Source organism: Panthera onca, chromosome F2, assembly GCF_046562875.1.
Source record: "Panthera onca isolate mPanOnc1 chromosome F2, mPanOnc1 haplotype 2, whole genome shotgun sequence".
Lineage (NCBI taxonomy): Eukaryota > Metazoa > Chordata > Mammalia > Carnivora > Felidae > Panthera > Panthera onca.
Genome location: NC_138356.1, coordinates 43,795,864 through 43,817,789, shown reverse-complemented (window position 1 = coordinate 43,817,789; position 21,926 = coordinate 43,795,864). Strand labels below are relative to the sequence as shown.

General features: G+C 37.8%; 1 protein-coding gene across 7 annotated transcripts in view; it reads right to left on the bottom strand.

Annotated features, from left to right (window-relative positions):
- The window catches only part of CPQ (carboxypeptidase Q), a 548,491-nt gene that overhangs the window by 140,427 nt on the left and 386,138 nt on the right, over positions 1–21,926 (bottom strand). Inside the window, exon 8 of one of the 7 annotated variants that reach the window (XM_060610975.3) lies at positions 16,724–16,846. The exons of the other annotated variants lie outside the window; for them this stretch is intronic. Coding sequence (XP_060466958.2) covers positions 16,806–16,846 — 41 coding nt within the window. The 3' untranslated portion in view covers positions 16,724–16,805. Of the gene's footprint in view, positions 1–16,723; positions 16,847–21,926 lie in introns of those variants that run through there. 7 annotated transcript variants of the gene reach the window in all.

Here is a 21,926-nt window from a genome sequence, read left to right as displayed (position 1 = left end):
AGGACGCTTAACCGACTAAGCCACCCAAGTGCCCCTTGATTTTTATTTAATATATGTTCTACAGCATTATTCCCAAATTATAGATATTAAGTGAGGTTACTGAATAAATGGCAGAGCTAGGACACAAACCCCAAACACTGTGACTAAGTCCATATTCCCATGCCTGATCTGCCTGGTTTCTATTACATCACCATGTGATTCTCTGGCCTGAGATAAACCCATTTCCCTACTGCCCCATGAGAATTCCCCCCCTCTGCTACTTCTCTCTTCTTTTTTCCTAGCTCAGACTGCCTCCCCTTCACCTCCACCTATTTGAGGTCTACAACTCCTCATGGCTCTCCTCATCTCTGCCATCTTTATACATTTTTGCTATTCTTGCTGAACTCCTTCCATGCTTACGTTTTCAATACTTATTGATATATTCCTCCATGCTGTTTGATGTCCATTCATTAAACAACTAATTCTTGAAGGTCTACAATATGCCAAGTACTACCTAGGCACTAGAGATTCCTCAGTGAATAAGGCTTCTTCTTGTGGAGTTTATGTTACAGCTGGGGTTCCTGCATTTAGTATTTACATCTAGATTTTTAAGATCCTTTGCAATGGTAACTCCACTTGTGATTTCTCTGTCTATGGAGGAGCAATGTAATTTCAATGTTGTGTAGCTTATCACTAAATTAATAAACGGTGCCCTGGTGGTGTAAGTATATAGGTAGCTAATATCAGGTGACTAGACAGGTAAACTTACTTGAGATACCAACTCACTCCATTCTCCTCTAATTTTTTTAACACTGGGAAATCTACATTACCATTGAGTAAGGTACTTTTGGAATTCTCTAAGTGAGAACTTGTAAAGGAATTGTAAGGGGGAAATGCCTGGGGATTGGTTTCCTGTATATGCTAAAATCAAGATCCAAAATATCCATTTCTCAGAGATATGCCCGGAAAGACCCACTACACATGGGAACAACATTTTAAGAGGTTTTGAATTATTGTGCTCATTAATATGTTTTTTCCTTCCTTTGATCTTTTCCTTGAGGACAACTGGAGCTGTACTTATAACATTTCAAGGGTGGTGAGAATTTAGAACTAGGAAAAATCACTTGCTCAGAAAAACATATTTTAAGACTTTTTATTATAACCAAAATGAACAAGGGTGGAGTTGAACTCACCAAAACAAAACACCTTTCCCTTCCAAGTCGGATAGGAAGTGATCAGAGAACGAGCTTTAGAACTTCTTCCAGAGAATTCATCATAGGAAATTTAGTGTCTCGGGTGTTTTAAAAACTTGGTTTAAAAAATACTTGGTTTCTGTGTTAAATTAAACTTATATATTTAATGTGCCTAAGGCAGTTTCCTCCATAAAGTTTCTCCTTGAATTTTGCAAACACACACACACACACACACACACACACACACACACACACACACACACCTCATGTTATTATAGAGTTAGTTTGCATGTCTCCCTTGAAGAATCATGAGATACTAATGGCTGTTTTAGGACCTGATTTGCATAAATATCCCTTTTCCCTATTTGAGGACAGGTGAAGGGACTCTTGCCAACTCTTCTAGCTACTTAAGATCAAACTTCCTCCAGAGGACAGCCAGATGCACTCAGATAGTATAGGAGCTCACCTTGTGCCAAGGAACACAGTGAATTTGTGTTATGCCTTAGGACACAATCTAAAGAGAATCTTAGTACTAAGCAGGGGTATAACACTGGGTAATGCTATCTAGACTTATCTCTCAGAATTAATTCTAGAGATGTTTCTCAAAGATCTTAAAAAACATAATGACCCTGGAGGAACAAGAAAAATTTTCTATAGAGAGCTAATGTCTAGAGCTGGTGTGGAGAGGAAAATACGCCTTCTCTCTCAAGAACCCAGAAGCAGTCTGGGAGGGAAAAAGGCATTGGAGAAGGCCTCTTGAAATTGATGTTATGACTGGCCCCACTACACTAAGCTTCTTGAGAGCACAGACTGTCTTGTCCATGACTGACTCCCTAGGACCTAGGACAGTGATTGCCTCATTAATGTTTTATAGCCGAATTGAATGGAAAGCAGCTGCAGAAAATGATAAAATAAAAAAGTGGGCAGTGCAAAGTTGGGAAGACTGTATTATTTGTGTATTCCAAGTTCTCTCCACCAATCTATTATGAGGCCCCAGTGATATCTGAGAGAGAAGAGTAGAGAAACTTTAAAAATACAATAACTGGAATAATGAAGAGGATAAAGGCTGTGATAGAGTCAATGCTATGTGTTCACCAAACCATTTTTCTCCTGGAGACCCAAGAAGGCTCCATTTCCTAGCTTCCTTACACCTAGACAGTGCAACTAGTCCTGGACAATGCAACTAGTCCTGGACAATGGCTTTTGGGCAGGGGTCACATGTGCTACTCCAAAGCCTGGCTGTAAAAACCTCTCTTGTAATCTTCCAAGTTCTCTCCTTCTCTCCCTCCTTCCCTCCCTCCCTCCCTCCTTCTCTCTCTCTCTCCCCCTTCATTGTTTGACCAAATACAGAGGTACAGAGGTGTCATTTGAAGACTTTAAGTGTCTAAGGTCTTAGGGCACATCAAGGCCAGTAGATGGAAAAAGTCTGATTACCTGAATAACTGTGTAGTATACAACATCCCCTCCCAAACACTGATCCCCACTGGCCTGTGTCATGAGCAAGAACTAATGTTTATTTGTTAAGTCATTGTGATGGGGCTGTTTGTTATAGCTGCCAACATTACATATGCTAACTAATATAGAAACCATTGGATTCTGTGTTAGTTATAGGGACATTGAACCCTCTGATTCCTGAAGGAGAGCAGGACTGGAAAATGGGGATTGCTAGAAAATGTGGGTGCACATTTGTATATGTATATACTAAATCAAATGCAATTTATGAAGCATTTCCACATGCAAGATATAAAATAAATAGCAAGTTATTTTCGATTTCCATAGCACTTGTCAGTTTTATCGTTTATCATATTTTGTCTACTTATTTTTTTAATATGAAATTTATTATCAAATTTGTTTCCATACAACACCCAGTGCTCATCCCAAAAGGTGCCCTCCTCAATACCCATCACCCACCTTGTCTACTTATTAAGGTATGTTCATACCTTATTTCCCTTTCTAGGTGGTAAACTTAAAGGAAGGGCTATATTTTATTCAAAGGCCTAATTCAATCACAAAGTCCAGTTCACTCTTGAACAATGAGGGGTGGGGGTTTGGGGTTCCAAACCCCCCTGCAGCTGAAAATCTGCATATAACTTTTGCTGCCTCAAAAATTTTACCACTAATAACCTACTATTGACTGGAAGCCTTGCCAATAATGTAAATGGTCAACTAACACATAATTTGTATGTTATTCAGATTATGTACAGTATTCTTACAATAAAGTAAGCTAGAAAAAAGAAAATGATATTAAGAAAATCATAAGGAAAATATATTTATGGTGTTTTATAATCTACCGTATTTATGGGAAGAAACTCACGTATAAATGGATCCACACAGCTCAAACATGTGTTGTTCAAGGATCAATTGGAGATATATAATAAGTATTTTGAATTGATTTCCCAGGCTTTCTCTCTCAAAGAGTAATAAATGGAATAAGGTTGATGAAGTACGTGGAAAGTATTTACCCTGCCTTTTTTGTACTCTAGGCTAGTACTCCATGTGTTCAAATCCTGACTCCAATACTTATACGCTATATGACTTGGCTAAGGTAATTACCTCTCTCATTATCAGTTTCCTCATCCATTAAATGAGATTAAAGTAAGATAATATATGTGAAACATTTAGAAAGTGCCTACCATATAGTAAGTATTCAATAAATATAATCATCATCACTACAACCCCCACCATAATTTCACTAGAAAATTGTTGATAATATTTGTTATTTTAAACAGGTATAGTAAACCCAAATGCCTTTAGGGTCCAGGTTGGTAATGTAAGTGAGATAAAGTAAAAGCAAAATGGCTGGAGTTCAGAACTAGGTGGTAAGAAAACTAAGAGGCCTATTACTATATACTAATATATATATATAGGAATATATATATACACAGTAATATATAGTAATATATTTGGTGTATATATAAAATATATAGTATATATATATGGTGTATATAGCAATATATAGGAATATGTATGGTGTATATATATTCCTAAATATATAGTAATATGTTATATTACTATATATATTCCTAAATATATAGTAATATGTTATATTACTATATATATAGTAATATATAGTAAATATATAGTAGTATATTTATGAATATATATGGTATATATATCATATATACAGATAGATAGTATGATTAACACTATGTTAAAGGTTTGCTAGGAGAATATAAAGAATGGGTGCCAATCAGCCATAATGATTACTAACATTTCCTGAATGAGCACGTTAAGATGTTAGTATATGAACTAAGCTTTAAAAGATAAGAAGAAGTCAGTCACAAGGATTAGAAAGAAGTAATGTTAGAAGCAGAGGGAACAGCATATGAAAGGAAGAATTGTGAGATAATTTGGTGTTTTGAAGGAACTTCTGGTAGGGTGTTATGCTGGAGTAAACGTCCACATGGAAATCTGGTCGGAGAGCAGGCTGCAGAGTTTGGCAGGTGGCAGGTTATGAAGGACGTTATATGCCATGCTCAGAAGTTTGCCTAGAAAGCAATGGGAAGCCACATTTTAAGAAGATAACTAGAAGCAATGTACTAATGAGAAAGTTTTAGTGCCTTAACTAAAGTAATAGCACAACGAATAGAGAAAAGGCTACATTCTGAAAGTAGAATTAGCATATCTTGGGAATCAATTGAGTGGAAAGGGCTGAATGAGGAAGAAAGGTCTAAGTCAATGCAAAGCTTTTAGGTTTGTGTGACTAGGATGATAATTTTCTATTCCTAGAGGTGGACTGGAACAAGAACGGGATCAAAGTTCAGCTCTGGTCATGTTGAGTTTAAGTACCTACTGACCATCCACATGGTAATGTTGACTACATGGATTTTAACACGCAGAGATATAGATTTGGGAACTTCCAGAGCTATCTTTTAGGGACACTGAGCTAAATAAGAAGAGAAGAATCCAAGCATGACACCCTATCACATACTAACACTTAAGAGACCAGCACACGGAGAGGAACCTGAAAAGGAACGGGAAGAGGGCGGTGCAAAATCAGGGAACAGAAGTGCATCAAAGCTAAAGAAGTAAAGAGTTTTAAAATGTGCATGGGGCTCACCTGTGTCAATGCTTCAGGAAAATCAAGTAAGGAAAGGACCCATTTGATTTGGCCAAAAACCAAATGAGTCCTTGGATGGGTAGTCTTGGTGGACTGCTTCAGGTGGAATTCAGACTGCAGTTGAGAAAAGGAGTCAGTGGTTGGTGACATGCTTGGCTGCAAAGAAAAAGATCTGGAGGGCCATGGAGTTATGTGAAGGTGCTCACATTTTTTTTAAATGGAAAAGACTTGAGAATATTCTATATTCTAAAGGGAAAATATTAGTGAAGAGAATTGAAACTATAGAAAAGAAATAATTGCCAGTTTGAGGGGCTTGAGAGTGTAGAAGTTAGAGGACCCAGAACATAATCCTGGAGAAGAAAAGGAATATAGATCCTATTGTACCCAAAAGGGAGAGTGGGAATGGAGGGATAATGGACTGCCTTTTGCTGAGCAAGGAAGGAAATGGAGGGTGGCAGAGGAGTTCAGTGGTGGTAGTTTGGGAGAGGAACTGACTGAGGACATACAGAAGGGGGCCTTACTGAGGTCCCAGCTAAGGTTGGAGGCCATGAATTTGCACCAAGTTAGTGGTGTATGTGACTTTTTCAAGAAGCCTTGTTTTCGAGTATAGATGAAGCAAAGAAGGCAGATGAATGATTTGATCCAAGATGTCCGGACATCAGAGGAAAAAGCTTATGCTCAGGAGCTGTTTAGTGATTTCCTCAGCCTGAGATTTCATTATGAGTCTGAACAATTTGCAAAACTGCAAATCATCTGAGATTTTCCCAAAGCCATGTTGAATACTAATTCATCTAGATAGACAGTGTAACCTGCAAGGGAATTGGAGCCTTTAAACTCAATTCTCTCTTGACACTTGAGAAATGAATGGAGAATTATGTGTCCAATTCTTAATCCTTGGAGGGCCAAGCACAAAAGTGTTTTATAAGAGTTATCAGAGAAGAGTTTTGTTCTCAGAATGCTCATTCTGAAAAAACGTAGAAATTAAAAAAAAAAAAAAGGAGCAAGGAGGCTTTCACATACTTCTAAGAGGAAAAGGAGGGGGCATTCCCTACCTTTATGAAGCCTCATACCTTATGGAACTCTAGGTACTGGCTATGACAAGCCTTTACATTTAAAGTAGAAGGCAAAGAAAAAGCAGACAAATGGCTTCCCTTAAAGATTTCATATTCTATTTTTTTAAGTTATTTTCCTTTTCTTGTTCCACTGAAGGATTATGTACAAATCTATACCCAGTAGAAGCAAAGTGGGTTTTTTTTAATGTTTTATTTTATTTTTGAGAGAGAGAGTGAGAGAATGAGCAGGGGAGGGGCAGAGAGAGAGGGGGGAGACAGAGGATCTGAAGTGGGCTCTGTGCTGACAGCAGACAGCCCGATGCAGGGCTCGAACACATGAATAGCGAGATCATGATCTGAGCTGAAGCTGGATGTTTAACCAACTGAGCCACCCAGGTGCCTCTAAAGATTTCATATTCTAACTGGTGGCTTAACCTCTCAGGAAGCTTAGTCCTTACAAAGAATACAGATAAGAGGAGGGACTCCTGTCCTCTCTGCCCAGGGTAATAAGCATTGAGTGTAAGTTCAATCTCCATAGTTGTCTATGCCACTCATGGGGCACAACTGGATTCCTTCCCACACCTCTTGAGGAAGGATCCCTCTCTACTATTTCTGCAGAAGCACCTGTTGGACAGGAATTCCCCCCACCATACCCTGACACCATTTCATGTTTATGTGAAAATGAACATTTCATAGGCTTTAAAAACCTTATGATTCTGAGGATAGCCACAGCTGACAAGAGATTTCTGACAGATTTAAAAGGTAATGGGTTTTCTACTAGTTTCAGCCTGCCTATATTCCCTTTTGTTATGAATGAATAAAACTTTCTGGACCATTAACTGCCTTTCTTCATAATTTTAGCAGCCCATAATTTCAGTATTATGTGTCAATATAGGTGTAATACATACATAAACAAATCCAAAAATGGTAGGAATCATGTGTTTTGTTGATTTTGGTTCCAGAGGTATTCAGGATAACTGCAGATTATCTGGGATGGTAGTAAATTCAGATGGGCCTGATATTTTATATCCATCCATCTATCCATCCATCCATGCATTCCACCCATTTCTCACTTGAGTAGACTTAGGAAAACCATTTCATTCCCCTTGCTCTTCCTTATAATTCCCCTACTGACCCACTGCTTCATGGAGAGGAGTCTCTACTCACCCTTCTCACTGTTCCTAAATCCCTACTTCCCAAGTTCATAAATGATAGGGGCATGCAACTCGAGATCAGAGGAACTAATCATAAACAAACAATGGCAAAGCAGAAAATTAATCTTAAAAAAAAAAAAACAAAACGCAGCACCTACAAAGAGAACCTGAAATGTTCATGGCAAAAAAACATACTCTTCCTGGTTTGCCCTTCCTGCAGATAAGATTAAGATATCCAGCCACAGAATTGTACCTCTTCCTGAGAACACCCAATCTAGAGCAAATCCCTGCTTCCTTGGACCCCACCTCAAACTCTGTCCTAATGCAAACCCAAATGTCTCAAGTCCTTTTTAACATCTTTGACTGAGAAGCCCCATGATTTCTCATGGTGTATGTCCTCTCCCACTGCAATGAGTAATAAACCTGCCTTGTTCAACTGCATACGCCTTCTGGTCTTTGACAAAGCAGAAGTTATAGGGACTCTTGGGGCACTCTGGTCTGATGTGAAGTGTACACAGTGTTTGATAAGAATGAGGTGGGTAAAGAAATGAAGAGGTGACTCTAGTGAGGGTGGACAAGGATGTTTCCTTTCAAAAATCCTAATTCCAAAGAATCTCTTGAGAACTTTCCCGCACTCAGCTCCTTTCTCTTGCATGAAGTCTAATATGGAGGCACCCACACACTGACTCATGATTGGGAAGGCTTTTGTGGTTAAACCTTTTTATCCCATACATTATTCTAGGCCAGCTCAGCAGCTGTTTGTTATTTTCAGTGAGTCAAATATGGTTGACCTTCTAGGTTCTGAGTGTGGGAAATGTAAGATCTCCAAGGGTACCAGTTAGAGGGTGGTTTAGAAATGTGACATGTAATATGGCATCTCAATATCTTTATAGAAATGAGTTGAGACGGCATGAAGGTAAAGTAGAAAGTTAAGGAGAAAGTCTCTGAGGAGATGGTTTTACAAACCATCATTTAAAACCAAGGGAAATTATTATAAAACATAAGGAAAATACTGGGTTTTCTATGGGTGTTTGGTTTCTGGAAATCTGTTACTTATATAACTACAGGACCATGTAGAAATTAGTTTATTTTTACAAGTTGTGCCTCTGTATTTGTCAGAGTCTTGGTATTATGGGGGTAGAAGGCAAAGATGATTATCTCTACTCATACACTAGAAAACTGAGTCATGGTAATAAGTCTCTCAACACTGCAAAACTTCATCAACAGGGCTCTGGAACTCACCCAGGTCTTCCCACTCTTGAGTGCTCTCAGCATCACCAAACTGCTATTCATCCCAAGTAGCGCAGTTGTTATTCCTTTGGTTCTGAATCTGATAACATTATTAAATCTGGGAAAACACTGACTAGATCATGCAATTCTTAGGTAGTTACAGTAAGTCGATGCTGTTTGAACACATGAGCAAGGACCCAGAACCCCTGCCTTTCCTCAAAGGATGGTTCCTGGACACCCTACATCTTAGTCATAAGGGGACTTATGGGGAACTTAAGAAAAATGAAGATTCTGGGTCCCAACCCAGATTTACTACATTAGTGTTTCTTAGTATGGGACTCAGGAATCTGTACTTTTAACAGGCTTTACAAGAGATTCTTAATTATATTATTTGAATACCATTGGTCCAGGGTAAGTAAGTGTTTGCAAAAGGCCAAAGTTAAAGAAAGGATCAACACCCCCAAACCCTATTGATGTTGAGTTCAATACACATAAGGGTTAGGGTAGTGTTGAGAAGGAAAAAAGTGGCAAATGTTTCATTCAGGAATCATCATGCAAAAATTTGAGAAGGAGCCCTCTTAGTTTTAATGACTACAAAATAAATACATCTACAGCAGTAAGGGATTCAATGTGGTTTTTTTTCCAGATCTTGTAACAAAACTGCTATTCTTATGCTCATGGGGGATGAGGGGATACCCCTGTACTAACAGCAAATGAAAAGGATCTAGTAGACCATTCTGATGTTAGAATCAATGGCTTTAGGTCTGGTCTTGTTTAAGGGGAAAACTAAGGATTATATCATGGATCATTAAAATTGCTTCTAGGACTGTGGTTTTAGGAAAGAAGCAGACATACAGCAAGGGTAGACAGAATCAATGTGATTTTCTTAATAGCAATGGCTGTCTATGTATCTTGGGGGTGGTAATATTATAAATTATTATCTTTAAAATTTTTTAATGTTTATTTATTTTTGAGAGAGAGAGAGAGACAGAGAGAGAGGGGGGCAGAAGATCCGAAGCCAGCTCTGTCAGCACAGAGCCCAATGTGGGGCTCAAACTCATGAACCTTGAGATCATGACCCAAGCTGAAGTCAGACATTCAACCCACTGAGCTGCCTAGGCACTCATACTATCTTTTTCCATAGAAGGGTTACCTTTAAAAGTTATTTCACGCATAGCTTGGACTTTATATTTTATGGCTAAGCTACATGCAATATATTCCTTTTCTAATAGTTTTAATCAAGCTGTTCTTTTAAGCGATCTATGGCTAAAATTAATCAAGTTGGATGAAAATAATGCTAAAAACCAGTCTGTTACTCAAAGTAGTATTGTTTTAAAGATTTTTTTTTTTTTTTTTTTTTTTTAGCAATCTCTATACCCAATGTGGGGCTAGAACTGAAGATCAAGAGTCACTTGCTTTACTGACTAAGCCAGCCAGGCACCCCCGCAACCCCAAGTAGCATTTTTAAAACTAAGTCTTATGTTCTGAACGCAAAAATCTCTTGCAAACTAATAAATGCAACACAAGGGAGTGAAGGGCTCCTGTGGTAACAGAGTTAAGAGAACCATCAGCCTCTAGCGCTTGATCTCAATTATTCTAATTTTCACTGTTGGAACCGATGTTTAAGTTCTTCAACAGTTGCATAACATTTGAAAAGTCAGTAAAATCACATGTTGGCTTGTAAAAAGCCATCCTAGGTTATTCACTCTATAATAAGTAAGCAAACTGCATACAATTTCTCTTTACAAAATCTCATTTGGGACTTGAATGCAGTACAGACAACCAGACAACAGGTATTAAGTGAAGCCAGCGAACCTTTTGCTTCCTTTTCCCAAATGGTCGTCTTAGACACAGATGTTTAAAATGTGCTACAGATGTGGAAATCAAGGTAGATGGCTATTTATAAAATTAAAATGCCACTGACCAAAAATGAAATATGTACCATTTTTACCCCACTACCAGCTTGGCAACTAGTTTGGTGAAAATTAACTAGACTTGCGTGAAATTTATTACCACTGTGTTCATTAGTACCATTTCTTTTTTACCACTAGTATTTTTACCACAAATACACAGTAATGAGATATTGTCAAAGGAGTAAATACTTTCTTTTCTGAAATCATATTTTGAAAAGAATGGATGGGGGGTGGAGCTCATTTTCTCTTTTTCTTTGTTTTTAACTTCTGTTTGGATGTAAAATGTTTAATAAATGGAAATCAAATATCCTTTGATGACAAAGAAATTTCCAATATGATCTTATAAACTGTGCTTACGTATCACCAGGACAAAATAATAACTATAGGTATTTCAATTTAAAATTTGATCAAGTGCTCTAAATGTATCACTTCTTTTTAAACCAGGTACTGCAAAGGGGCACTTTTTAAAACCAGGTACAGACTATGAATATAAAATATCCCACGTTAGCAATAAACTTTTGTATTTTTTAGTGAGATCTTTTCAAATTAATCTTTCAACACTCATATTGAGAAATCCCAGTTCTTGTCAGTTCTCAAATTTAATGACAGCCTTTTGCATTTGTGATGTTGAGGATTAGAATAAGGTAATGAATTCACACACTCAGCTAATTCAGTTTACCTTCAGTCCACAAAATTAATGCAACTGGATTCCTAGTGGGAAAGCCTTTTAAATTTAAAATTCTGTTTTGGATTTCTTAATTTACTACTCAAGGTGTAATGCTAATTACCATTACAACAAAAGATTAAAACAAAGAGAAAAGACTGCTCGACTCTTCCGGGTGGTGAGGACTGTGGTTAAGCAGGGGTGAACACCCTAGCCCTCAGCTTTAAGGCAGGGTTGAAAGGCAGCAACCTCAGTGAACAGCGCCTGGGAAAGGTGTTCTCAGCCAGGCAGCTGACTACTGCAGCTAGGAGCCACAGGCTGTCTTGATTTCCCTTCGTTTTTTCACAGTGCAAGACCATTCCTTCTGTCCCATGTAATTTGCAGCCATTATCATAGATATTAGATGTGGAAAGACTTGGCAGGTCACCTAATTCCCCAGCCCTTCGCACAGAATGCCCCTGTTGAATATTTATGAGGCAGTTGTTAGCTGGTGGAAACCAGCCTATTAGCAATCATGGTCATTTACCACTACCTGGGGGCAAACAACATCAAAAGAGCCTTTAAACAAAACCATAAGTGGAAAAAAATAATGAAGGAATGTCATATTCTAGGCATTTGACTAATGGTCAGATAATGAGATTTATTAAAAACTTCCAGAGAAGCTAGATTCCTCTTACATTTGGGGATCAGTTGAAAAGGCTCTCAACAATACCTGATGGTGGCTCTTTACTTTTGTGTAGGAAAATCTCAAAATAGGCTCTTCCCATGCCAGAGACAGAGCATGCTTCAAAAGCCAACCCGAAGGATTCTTGATTTAGGTACCATAAATTTAATTAATACGAGACAGCACAGTGTATACTTGATTAACATAAGACAACATTCTCAGTATTGCTCTGAACAGTGGGAGTTTTGAGACATTTTAAGCTGGCTACCAGGCAGAAATTGGAGAGAGTATCTAGCATTATTTGATATATGGGATAATTTAGACACAAATCCAGATAAATCAGGCCCCAAGTGGATTTGTGTGTATGAAGCTGGGTGTGTGTCTTCGATGAATCAGGCTGCACTGATTGCAAAGCCTACATGAACTAAGAAGCTGCCACTCCTCACTGTTTTCAGCATCACCCCAGGGATGTAAAGACAGCTGAGAAGGAAAACAGGCTTGCAGTCAAACAGAGCTGGGGCGGGTCTGCACTGCACTTCATACAAGTTAGGTAGGGGCTCCTAGTGGGTCTTAGCCTCAGTTTCCTCCTCTGTAAAATAGAAATAGCAGCATCTACTCATATGGATATTAAGAAGAGAGGATAAAATAGTGAATGTAATGCATTTAGTACCATGCAGGTCATCAATAAATACTGGCCTCCCTTTCCCTTCTGAGCATTCTATAGTTGCATTTATATGTTCATTTCTAGAAGACAGATTATTTAGGCATACACCAGAAATTTATTACAGGTAAATTTGCATGGCTGTAAATGCAATCAAATTTTCAAAATATTTCTAACCCACTGAACAGTAGAACAGGTTTTTAAAGTGCCAAGCAATTAAAATTGCTTCCTTCACATACCCTTGAGTTTAATAGCAAACCAACTCAAAATTTAATGTTGGAGAAGAGGCACGCTCATGCATCCTGTTGTCTTCATTTGAAGGAAATGGGAGCCTAGGATCTAACAACTTCCTCTCTCCTGTAGAATTCTCCAAGCTCCTCAAGCTGCTCCTTCCTCTTCCAGAAACACTAAAGAATTTGTAGGTCACTTCCTCTTTTCTTCAATATGGTGGTGATTCATTTAGATATTAAGGATAATTAAGCATTACAACACACTTGATATTTAAATATTAAGAAACATCATTAACCACCATGGATGAAACTACCATTGACTTTAACCTCGTTCTCAACTTCTTTCTCTCCTAGTTCTTCTTTTAGCCATTAAGTAACTCCCTTAAGGTAGCTCTTCTAGAATTCATTTGATTATGCATAATATTAATAAAATATGCTCACAATGTCCAAAAGCAGTACCCCTCTCTTATTTTATTTTTTAAAATGTTTATTTATTAATTTTGAGAGAAAGAGAGAGAGGCAGAGAGAGAAGGAGAAAGAGAGAGAAAAATTCCAAGCAGGCTCCACACTGTCAGCACGGAGCCCGAGGAGGGGCTCAATCCTACAAACCACGAGATCACAATCTGAGCCAAAATCAAGAGTCAAATGCTCAACCAACTGAGCCACCCAGGCATTCCAGTACCTCTCTTTTAAATGAAAAACAAAAAACAAAACCCAACCAAACAAACAAAAAACACCCTCAAACTATGTTACTATGATCATGCATACCCAATATTAAATACTTAAGTAAAAACAGGAGAAAATGTCAACATTTTGGATATTGCCAACTATTCCAGGAGATAAAATACCTGGGTAGATGACTTATAGATTCAGCTTTTTGAGGTTCTAAATACTTCCTTAGAAATATGGATTATAGAATGAAACATGCTTTTAGGTCAGGAAGAGACCCAAAAGAAAGAGGGCATAACTTCAGAGAGGGTCCCAGTGACTTGTAATTGCAGACATATATTGAAAAAATCTGATCCAAATCTTGACCAAGAACATGAGGAAATAAAACCAGAATTAAGTAGTATTAAAAAAAAACATACAAAATCCAAGAGAAGCCAAGAAATATGGTACTAACAAAAGAATGAATAAAAATCCAAAGCAGCAATTTACAAGGAAGGTTGGTGGGTATGTAAAACAGTCTTTGTGCTTATTACCTGGCATGGTTTTTCTTTGGTGCGTGTGCACACGTACGCGCGCGGGCGCGCGCGTACACACACACACACACACACACACACACACACACACACCCCGCGTAGTAAGGAAAAGCAAAAAAGAATGACTAGTTCCTTTACAAGGTGCATAAACACATTCTCAGGCAAAATTAAACTCTTTAGTTCCAGGACAGTGAAAAAGCACACACTTTGTAAATGTCCCTGAGGGCCTGTGACCCAAGGCACAGGGAAGCACATACCACGATATGAATGGCGTCGTACGCACCTCTGTAATTGTCAACAGATGTGGCATGCCAACAGACTAGAAACAGTTGCCACTTAACACATGCTTTTTGGTGACTGATAGGATGGAAGTCTTAGAAAAATGAAGGTTTGATGAATGAGGCATCCTGCTTAATTGTGCTAAGCTGTTTAGTTCAAATTTTCATAAATAGATTCAACAGAGAAGAAACAGAAAACCTTTTCCTGATTCTCTCAAGAAATAAATAGGGGAGGGCTAGGAAGGAAATGAAAGAGAGAAACACAAGATCACGTTGCTATGGGATACTTAAACTGTATAAATCAGGCATTTGTGTGGTTATATTAACAAAAATTGAAATAAAATTAGTATGAAGACCAGATGTTTAAAAAAATTAAGAAAATATATTCTTTCTCTTCCAAGATATTCTCATCAATTTGCTCCCTACATTTTAGTGATGTTGAATTACCAATCTTTTGAACAATTTAAAATTCATAGCTGACCTTTATTCATGTTGGTTTGATATAGGCAATTCTGTGCTTACCTAAAAGGTAAAGGTTCATGAGTAGACTGCTCCTTTGTTCAAAACACCACTGTTTTACACTGAAAGCAATTTTAACTTATGGAAATATATGGGATTTTGATTATGGAGTTGACACTATAAAAGGCTTAGACAGGTAATTCCTCCATTTTCAGGTCAGAAAAGGTGCATACTAAATATATATTTTTGATGCATACTATTTTAATATCACTGTCTGGGATGAGGTTCCTTGCCAATAGAGAATACATAGCTGGTCCATAGCATATAATCTGGAACTTGATTTTGCCCATAAGAGTCAGAGTGCCATCTGTGTCCTTGGCCATGAGCCAGTTGGCTTTTACACCTTCATTCCTATAATCTTCTCACCAACTCTCATCAACCCATAATCAATTTACTTTGGCTGAATAGGAACTATAAAGAAGCCTCAAAATCCCCAGAAGCATCATTTGACATCGAAGAGCTAGTACTGCTGTTAATAGTTGACTTTTTTCTTCTTTACTTCCTTATCTAAAGTGTTATTCTATGTTACAGTGAAGTGAGTGGGTGCTTTTCTAAATAATGCCCTTGAACCAGTAAAGTAGCAAGGTGACTTACAGTGGATGCCAGCAGCTCCATCACTCATTTATGTAACCACAAAGTAAGTGTGCTAAGACCCAAAGGTCAGTGAATATCAATACTTGTGCATCTTTTGCAGTGTTTCCTAGGATATTCAAGTATATGCCCAGCCATTCTCTCTACTGGGTCTAAATACATGAGAGCATGTTCATAGCAAGGCCTCTTCAGTTAATTTTGTAAATATAAAGCTATTCCCCAAACCCTGAAACCACTTATTGGAGATCCAATATCTAGAGTGTAATTGACTTTCAAAGACCTTATTGCTTAGCAAATATATTCAACTCTTATAACAGTCCTGTGAAATATTATTGCCCTTATTTTACAAATTAGGAAACTGAAGCTCTGAGAAGTTAAATAACCTGTCCAAAGCACACTTGCTATAAAGCGATGAATCTTGTTCCTCTGTCATGACACTTGCTCCTTCACCACCACAAGGGGTAGATAAGTGGCTAGAACAAGTTAAATGTTAAAGGGGGTCTTTGGGTCTTTGTGATTGTTCTTGCACAGTGTCTTATTCTTGGGTAACATGCACAGTAAAGTAGCTGTAGAGTGTGTTCCTAACGACTGCTAAATTTCCCCACTCCCATAGGTAAGGAGAGACTGTCGGGTGGGGATGGGAGGGGAGAGCACTCAGGTATTAGACAATGCAGATGTGACTAGGTGTTTTATTTTTATTTTTTAAATGTTTGCTCATTTTTGAGAGAGAGACAGACAGACAGACAGAGCATGAGTGGGGGAGGAGCAGAGAGAGACGGGGACACAGAATCCGAAGCAGGCTTTAGGCTCTGGCTGTCAGCACAGTGCCCGATGTGGGGCTCGAACCCACAAACCATTAGATCATGAACCTGAGCTGAAGTTGGATGCTTAACTGACTGGGCCACACAGGCGGCCAGAGACTAGGTGTTTTAAACTGGGGTACTTTGTGACTGCTTCTGGGACCTTACTGCTGCTCTTCCTTAGATCCTACGATGGCAGAGGTTTTGTGCATTTTATATTATTTGAATTCAATTATTTGAATAGTGAAAATGAAGGTGGTTACTGTGTTCATTTGCACATTATCCTTCTCTCCATTTTAAGGACTATACATCTTGACCATGGGGGTGGATATAAGAGCCAGCCCGGGTCACTGTGATCTTCTCAACTGAGTTGAATATAATTAGTTACTCTTCTGTGCATAAGAAGCTATAGAGATATAAAAGGCTTGAGTTGCCTATGGTCATAGGCTAGCCTCTCCAGGGACAGCTGGCTTCAGAGAATGAAGGCACCATGAAAGAAATTGGAATAAGCACAAGAGAGAATATGTGTCCTAACAGCATTCAAATGCTGGAATCCAACAGACCAAATCCAACCCTACCCTTCTTGTGGCTTGCTTGAATTTCCCATATTTTGCTTCAGGTTGTCCACATTTGATTTCTGTCAGTACTGAAGAAGTCTAGAATAATACAGAAATTTTACTTTAATAACTGAAATAAAAATAGTGGATTCTTGAGAATGAACTTTGTGCCAAGCATTTCACTTAGACTGTATTTTTTTTTCAGTATAATCACATGAGGCAGGTATTATTTTTTTTTAATCTTTTTAACGTTTATTTATTTTTGAGAGAGAGAGACAGAGACAGAGAGAGAGCATGAGTGGGGGAGGGGCAGAGAGAGAGGGAGACACAGAATCCGAAGCAGGCTCCAGGCTCTGAGCTGTCAGCACAGAGCCCGACGTGGGGCTTGCACCCACAAACTGTGTGATCATGGGCTGAGCTGAAGTCCAACGCTCAACTGACTGAGCCACCCAGAAGCCCTGAGGCAGGTATTATTCTTCTCATTTTGTTTATGAAGAAATTGAGGCTCCACTAGGTTAAATGACTTTCCTAAGGTTCCACAGCTAAAGAATGGTAGAGCAAGATTTGAATCCATTTCTACTTGGCTCCTAAATACATGCTGTTATTGTCTCGTGCTATTTTATACCTTTCCATGGTTCTCAGTTCTGGCTGCCTTGTGGAATCACCTGGGGAGCTTCTAAAAACAGGTGTGCTCATGCCCCCTCTTTAGGCTTCCAAGTTTGTACAAGGACAGCAGGTACCATTCACACAGAACACAGTGGACTTGTGCTCTGGGAAGTTCGGGGGCCCTGGGGATGAATATGTTCTCAATAAATGATGCTTCCTGGACTTGTGCAACTGATGTGGTACTGCAGCCAGACCAATTAAATCTGAATCTTTGGGAGTGGGGTCCCAGGTTGATATGATTTTAAAAGCCCTCCAGGTGATTTTAAAGTGCAGTCAAGGGTGTGAACCACAACCGTAACCTAAACACAGATCTTGGATTTATATGGGCTATGACTACACTAGCACAAAATGAAAACTTAAAGCTTATGGTGGGGCAATTAAAACTAATATGCCATGTGACTACAATTATCAGGATATCTCAGATAAAATCTTCTGCCAGGAATAGTGAGTGTGAAATCACTGGACAACAGATCTATTTATGTATTGAACTCTGCAGTACAGTGCTGACTAAAAATATTAAAACGGTACCTATAAATATCTTCATTCTTAAATATGACATCAACAAAAATTAATAGACTACATCTTCAAAAATGTAGATTTTGTAAAAATGGGTCCAGCAAACATTTTCATGTGGGTTTATATTTTCCATAACCGGATAGTTTTGGGTATTGATGAAGGCCATGCCCTTTCTCTACATAAGATTCTTTTCTCTCACCTGCCAGGAGACTATCTCAATTATTATGACAAGAAGGAAAGAAAGAAAGAAAGAAAGAAAGAAAGAAAGAAAGAAAGAAAGAGGGAGAGAGAGAGAGAGAAAGAAAAAGAAAGAGAAAGACAGAAAGAAAGAATGAAAGAAGGAAGGGGGAATACTAAGGACATTTTTCATAACTTGTCCTAAATAGGCAATAGCTCACTCAGATCTCAAAAGATCCATAACTAATAGATTTTACAGAGCTCAACTATATTTGATTTATGCATTATGAACTGGAAGGACAATTAAGATAGCAAATGTCATACGGCAAAAGAAAGTTTAGTTACCGTGAATTATGCAATCTCACACTTTGTTATAAAAACAGGATGATGGGGAGACTTAATACACTGTTAGAAATCCCCATGAGGGGAATGTATGAGAATATTAGGTTAAGTGGTTGTTGTGTTTTGTTTTTTTTTAACTTTAATACTGAGAAAAGGAAGGATCTTAAGCCAAAGTTACCTGAACTAAAGAGTCTATTATATATATCATTGAAATATAACTCATTTCTAGAGTAAAAAGTCTTTATCCAAATCCGAACTCAATTTTATCCAAATCTCTCTCTCTTTCTTTTTTAATTTTAGAGAGGGAGAGAGAGAGAGAGTGAGAGAGCATGTGCACGAGAGTGAGGGAGGGGCAGAGGGAGAGAGAATCCTAAGCAGGCTCCGTGCTCATTGTGAAGTTGGACACAGAGCTCAATCCCATGACCCTGGAGTCAAGAGTTGAAATCAAGAGTTGGAGGCTCAACTGACAGCCACCAAGGTGTCCCATTACCCAAATCTCTTGCATTATGATATTTTTTCTGTTGCTTCCATAATCCCATACTTATTAAAGTAATCAAATTGATAAATATACTTTAGCAGATTTTTTATAAGAAATTGATGAGCTATCACAGTACTCTAAGGCTTATTTGACTCCAAATATATCCAATTACAGTCAGACTTCATTGTTGACACTGAGAATTCCAGTGCAACCAGTGTCGACCACTGTGTAATGTTTCGTGGGACTACTCTATGTCTAACTAGAAGGTTTAATTTGGCAAAACTTCAAGCAGCAAAACATAAAAAATAATTTCAGCTTTAGCAAGAAACTGCTAGAAGACAGGCAGACCAATCTGTTAGGTGTGTGATCTATGAAGCTAGGTTTTGCCTTGAGTCTCCGAAAGGAGGAAGATGTGGGTTAGATGGAACCTACCCAATGGCTGGGATTGAGCTCTATCATGCCTCACTTCTGGCTGTCCTAAATCCTCAGACTGGCATTCAGGTCCCAGCTGGGGTCCTAGGCACCTTTTCAGCTTTAGTTTATTTCCCTATATTAAAATAAACTCCAGCCAAACCAGACTATTCATCCTTTCAAGAATCCATTGCGTGTTTTAACCTATGCAATTTTGTTATTTCCATCATTTCATGTGGAATGTACTCCTTCTCTATCCAACAAAACTCTATTTTTTCTTGAGATTCAGGCAAATTGTCACCTCTTCTGTGATGCCCCTCACAATTTAATTCTTCTTTTGCCTGAACTTCTATTGTACTTTGTTCTTCCTGTGTCTAAACCCTCCAGTAACTCCTTGAGGATAGGGAGTGTACCTTATATATGACATTGGAATAAAATGGACCGATATACTAATTCTGGTTTTTCCACTTAACAGCTCTGTTACTTTGGACAAAGGAAGCCCCTTGAGCCCCAACTGTCTCATCTGAAAATTGGTTACAGAATAATAATGTATACTTCAAAAGATTCTTATAAAATTTTGAGATAATGTATGTAAAACAGCTAGAATAACACTTGAGACATAGCAGACACTCAATACATGTTAAATTCCCTCTTTATTCCTCTTGTCTGAATGTCATATAATATTTATTAGGTATCTCTTGAATGAATGAATGAACGAATGAATGAATAAAATTGTGAAACTGTCTGAGTCAGGTCTAAGAAGAAAGAGTACGCAGTAGTATATCCTGAGAATTCAATGATGACACTCAAGGTAATTATTTTAATAAGTCTCATAATCATTCCTATCTGTAACCTCTTTTTTGATTTATAAAGAAAAATTATAAATAGGCATTTAAACATTTTGAAAATTAGTAGTTTTGGGTTTTAAGACAAAAATATGAAAAACGGCAATGATATCACATTAAGGGTAATTTGTATTGTAGGTTAACAGAAATTTGTATATCTCTAGAGGAATATACATACTAAAGACAAATAATCCTATAATAAACAAACTGCTTTCAATAATCATGCTGTTACTGGTTGTGTGGTATTGTTATTCTGAAACTACTATGTGTGTGTTGTGGGATAAGGCAAATGAGTGGCTATGTTGTTGCATTAAGAACCAGGAATTTTGGCAAGGGAAAAGGAAATGCAGATATAACATCAATGAGGTAAGGTACAACTTTGTAATCCTGAGATTTAATTGGAAATATACTTCATAATATACTTTTTCTTAGAGGAAAAATATACATATTTCCTAGTTCTATCCACTGAAATGACCTAGAAACATTGACCAAGTCACTAGCAATAAGCACACTTAATGTTCAGACTGTGGCCTCTAAATACCATGACATACTAGAAGAAACTGGGCTCTTTGGAGAAATAGCTAATTCCAGATCTGGGGAAGGAAATATACAAGATGGTCTGGAACATTTTGTCACATCACAAAGCTAGAACACTATCAATAACTACAAGAGTCATGTCAAAAGGACTCAGGGACCAGCTTTAAAAGGCTCTCACTGGCCAGAGATAGGATAATTTGAGCATAAAATAAACATACTGCAACAGAATGAAGCACATCTATATTTTTAAATCTAATAGTAAACAGCAATAGCAAAAAATAATCCAATTAGTTATTTTTGGAGGATACTAAGGAACCAACTAGTACATTTTAAAATAGGTAAGTAAAGGGAAAGAATGAAATATTTATCTTACCTTTATTAAATGAAAGTACCTAAGGGTGATCAGACAGTCAATAAGGGGAAAGCTCTTTTTTATAGAATTGTTTCAACTAATAATCAAAATTACCATTTGCAACCCCAATGAAATAACCTTCAATGACTGTTAACATCAAAAAAAGAGAGGCAAGTATATACTACTCCTGATGGAAGTAAAAAGCAGCACCTAAGAAGTATTCTTGCCAAAAAAAAAAAAAAAAAGTAAAGAAAAATCAAACTTGCATCAGATGAAGCCTCTAGCTTCAACCACCAATTCACAGGAAACATATGGGAGAGTGAAAACATGTTAAATGGTTCCATGGGAATGGAATTAGCTAAATCCAGACTATAAAGAAATCCCAAGGGACAAATTACTTGGTTTCTGTAACAAACAAGCAGCAAGAAAGAAGAAAGATGAAGGTAAAACCTATGGATTAAAAAAGACTTAAGAGATACCAACCACATCAACTGATTACATTGTTTAAACCTTATTCGAATCCTGGTTTAACAAAGAAAACTGTGGACGGGGGAAACAGTTTGGACACAATTGAAAACATTTGAAATCTGGCCCTATGTTTAGTATGATATTAAGAAATGATTGTAAAATATTTTTAGGAGGAATAATAGATTGTAGTTACACACACACACACACACACACACACACACACACACACACGAGTCCTTACCTTTTAGAGATACAAATTAAAATATTTACAAATGAAATAATATAAAGGTGGGCATTTGCTTCAAAATAATCTCTGTGTAGGAGAGTGATTAGGGTATGGATGAAATATAATTGCCCACGAATGAAGAATTCCTGAAGTGATGAATA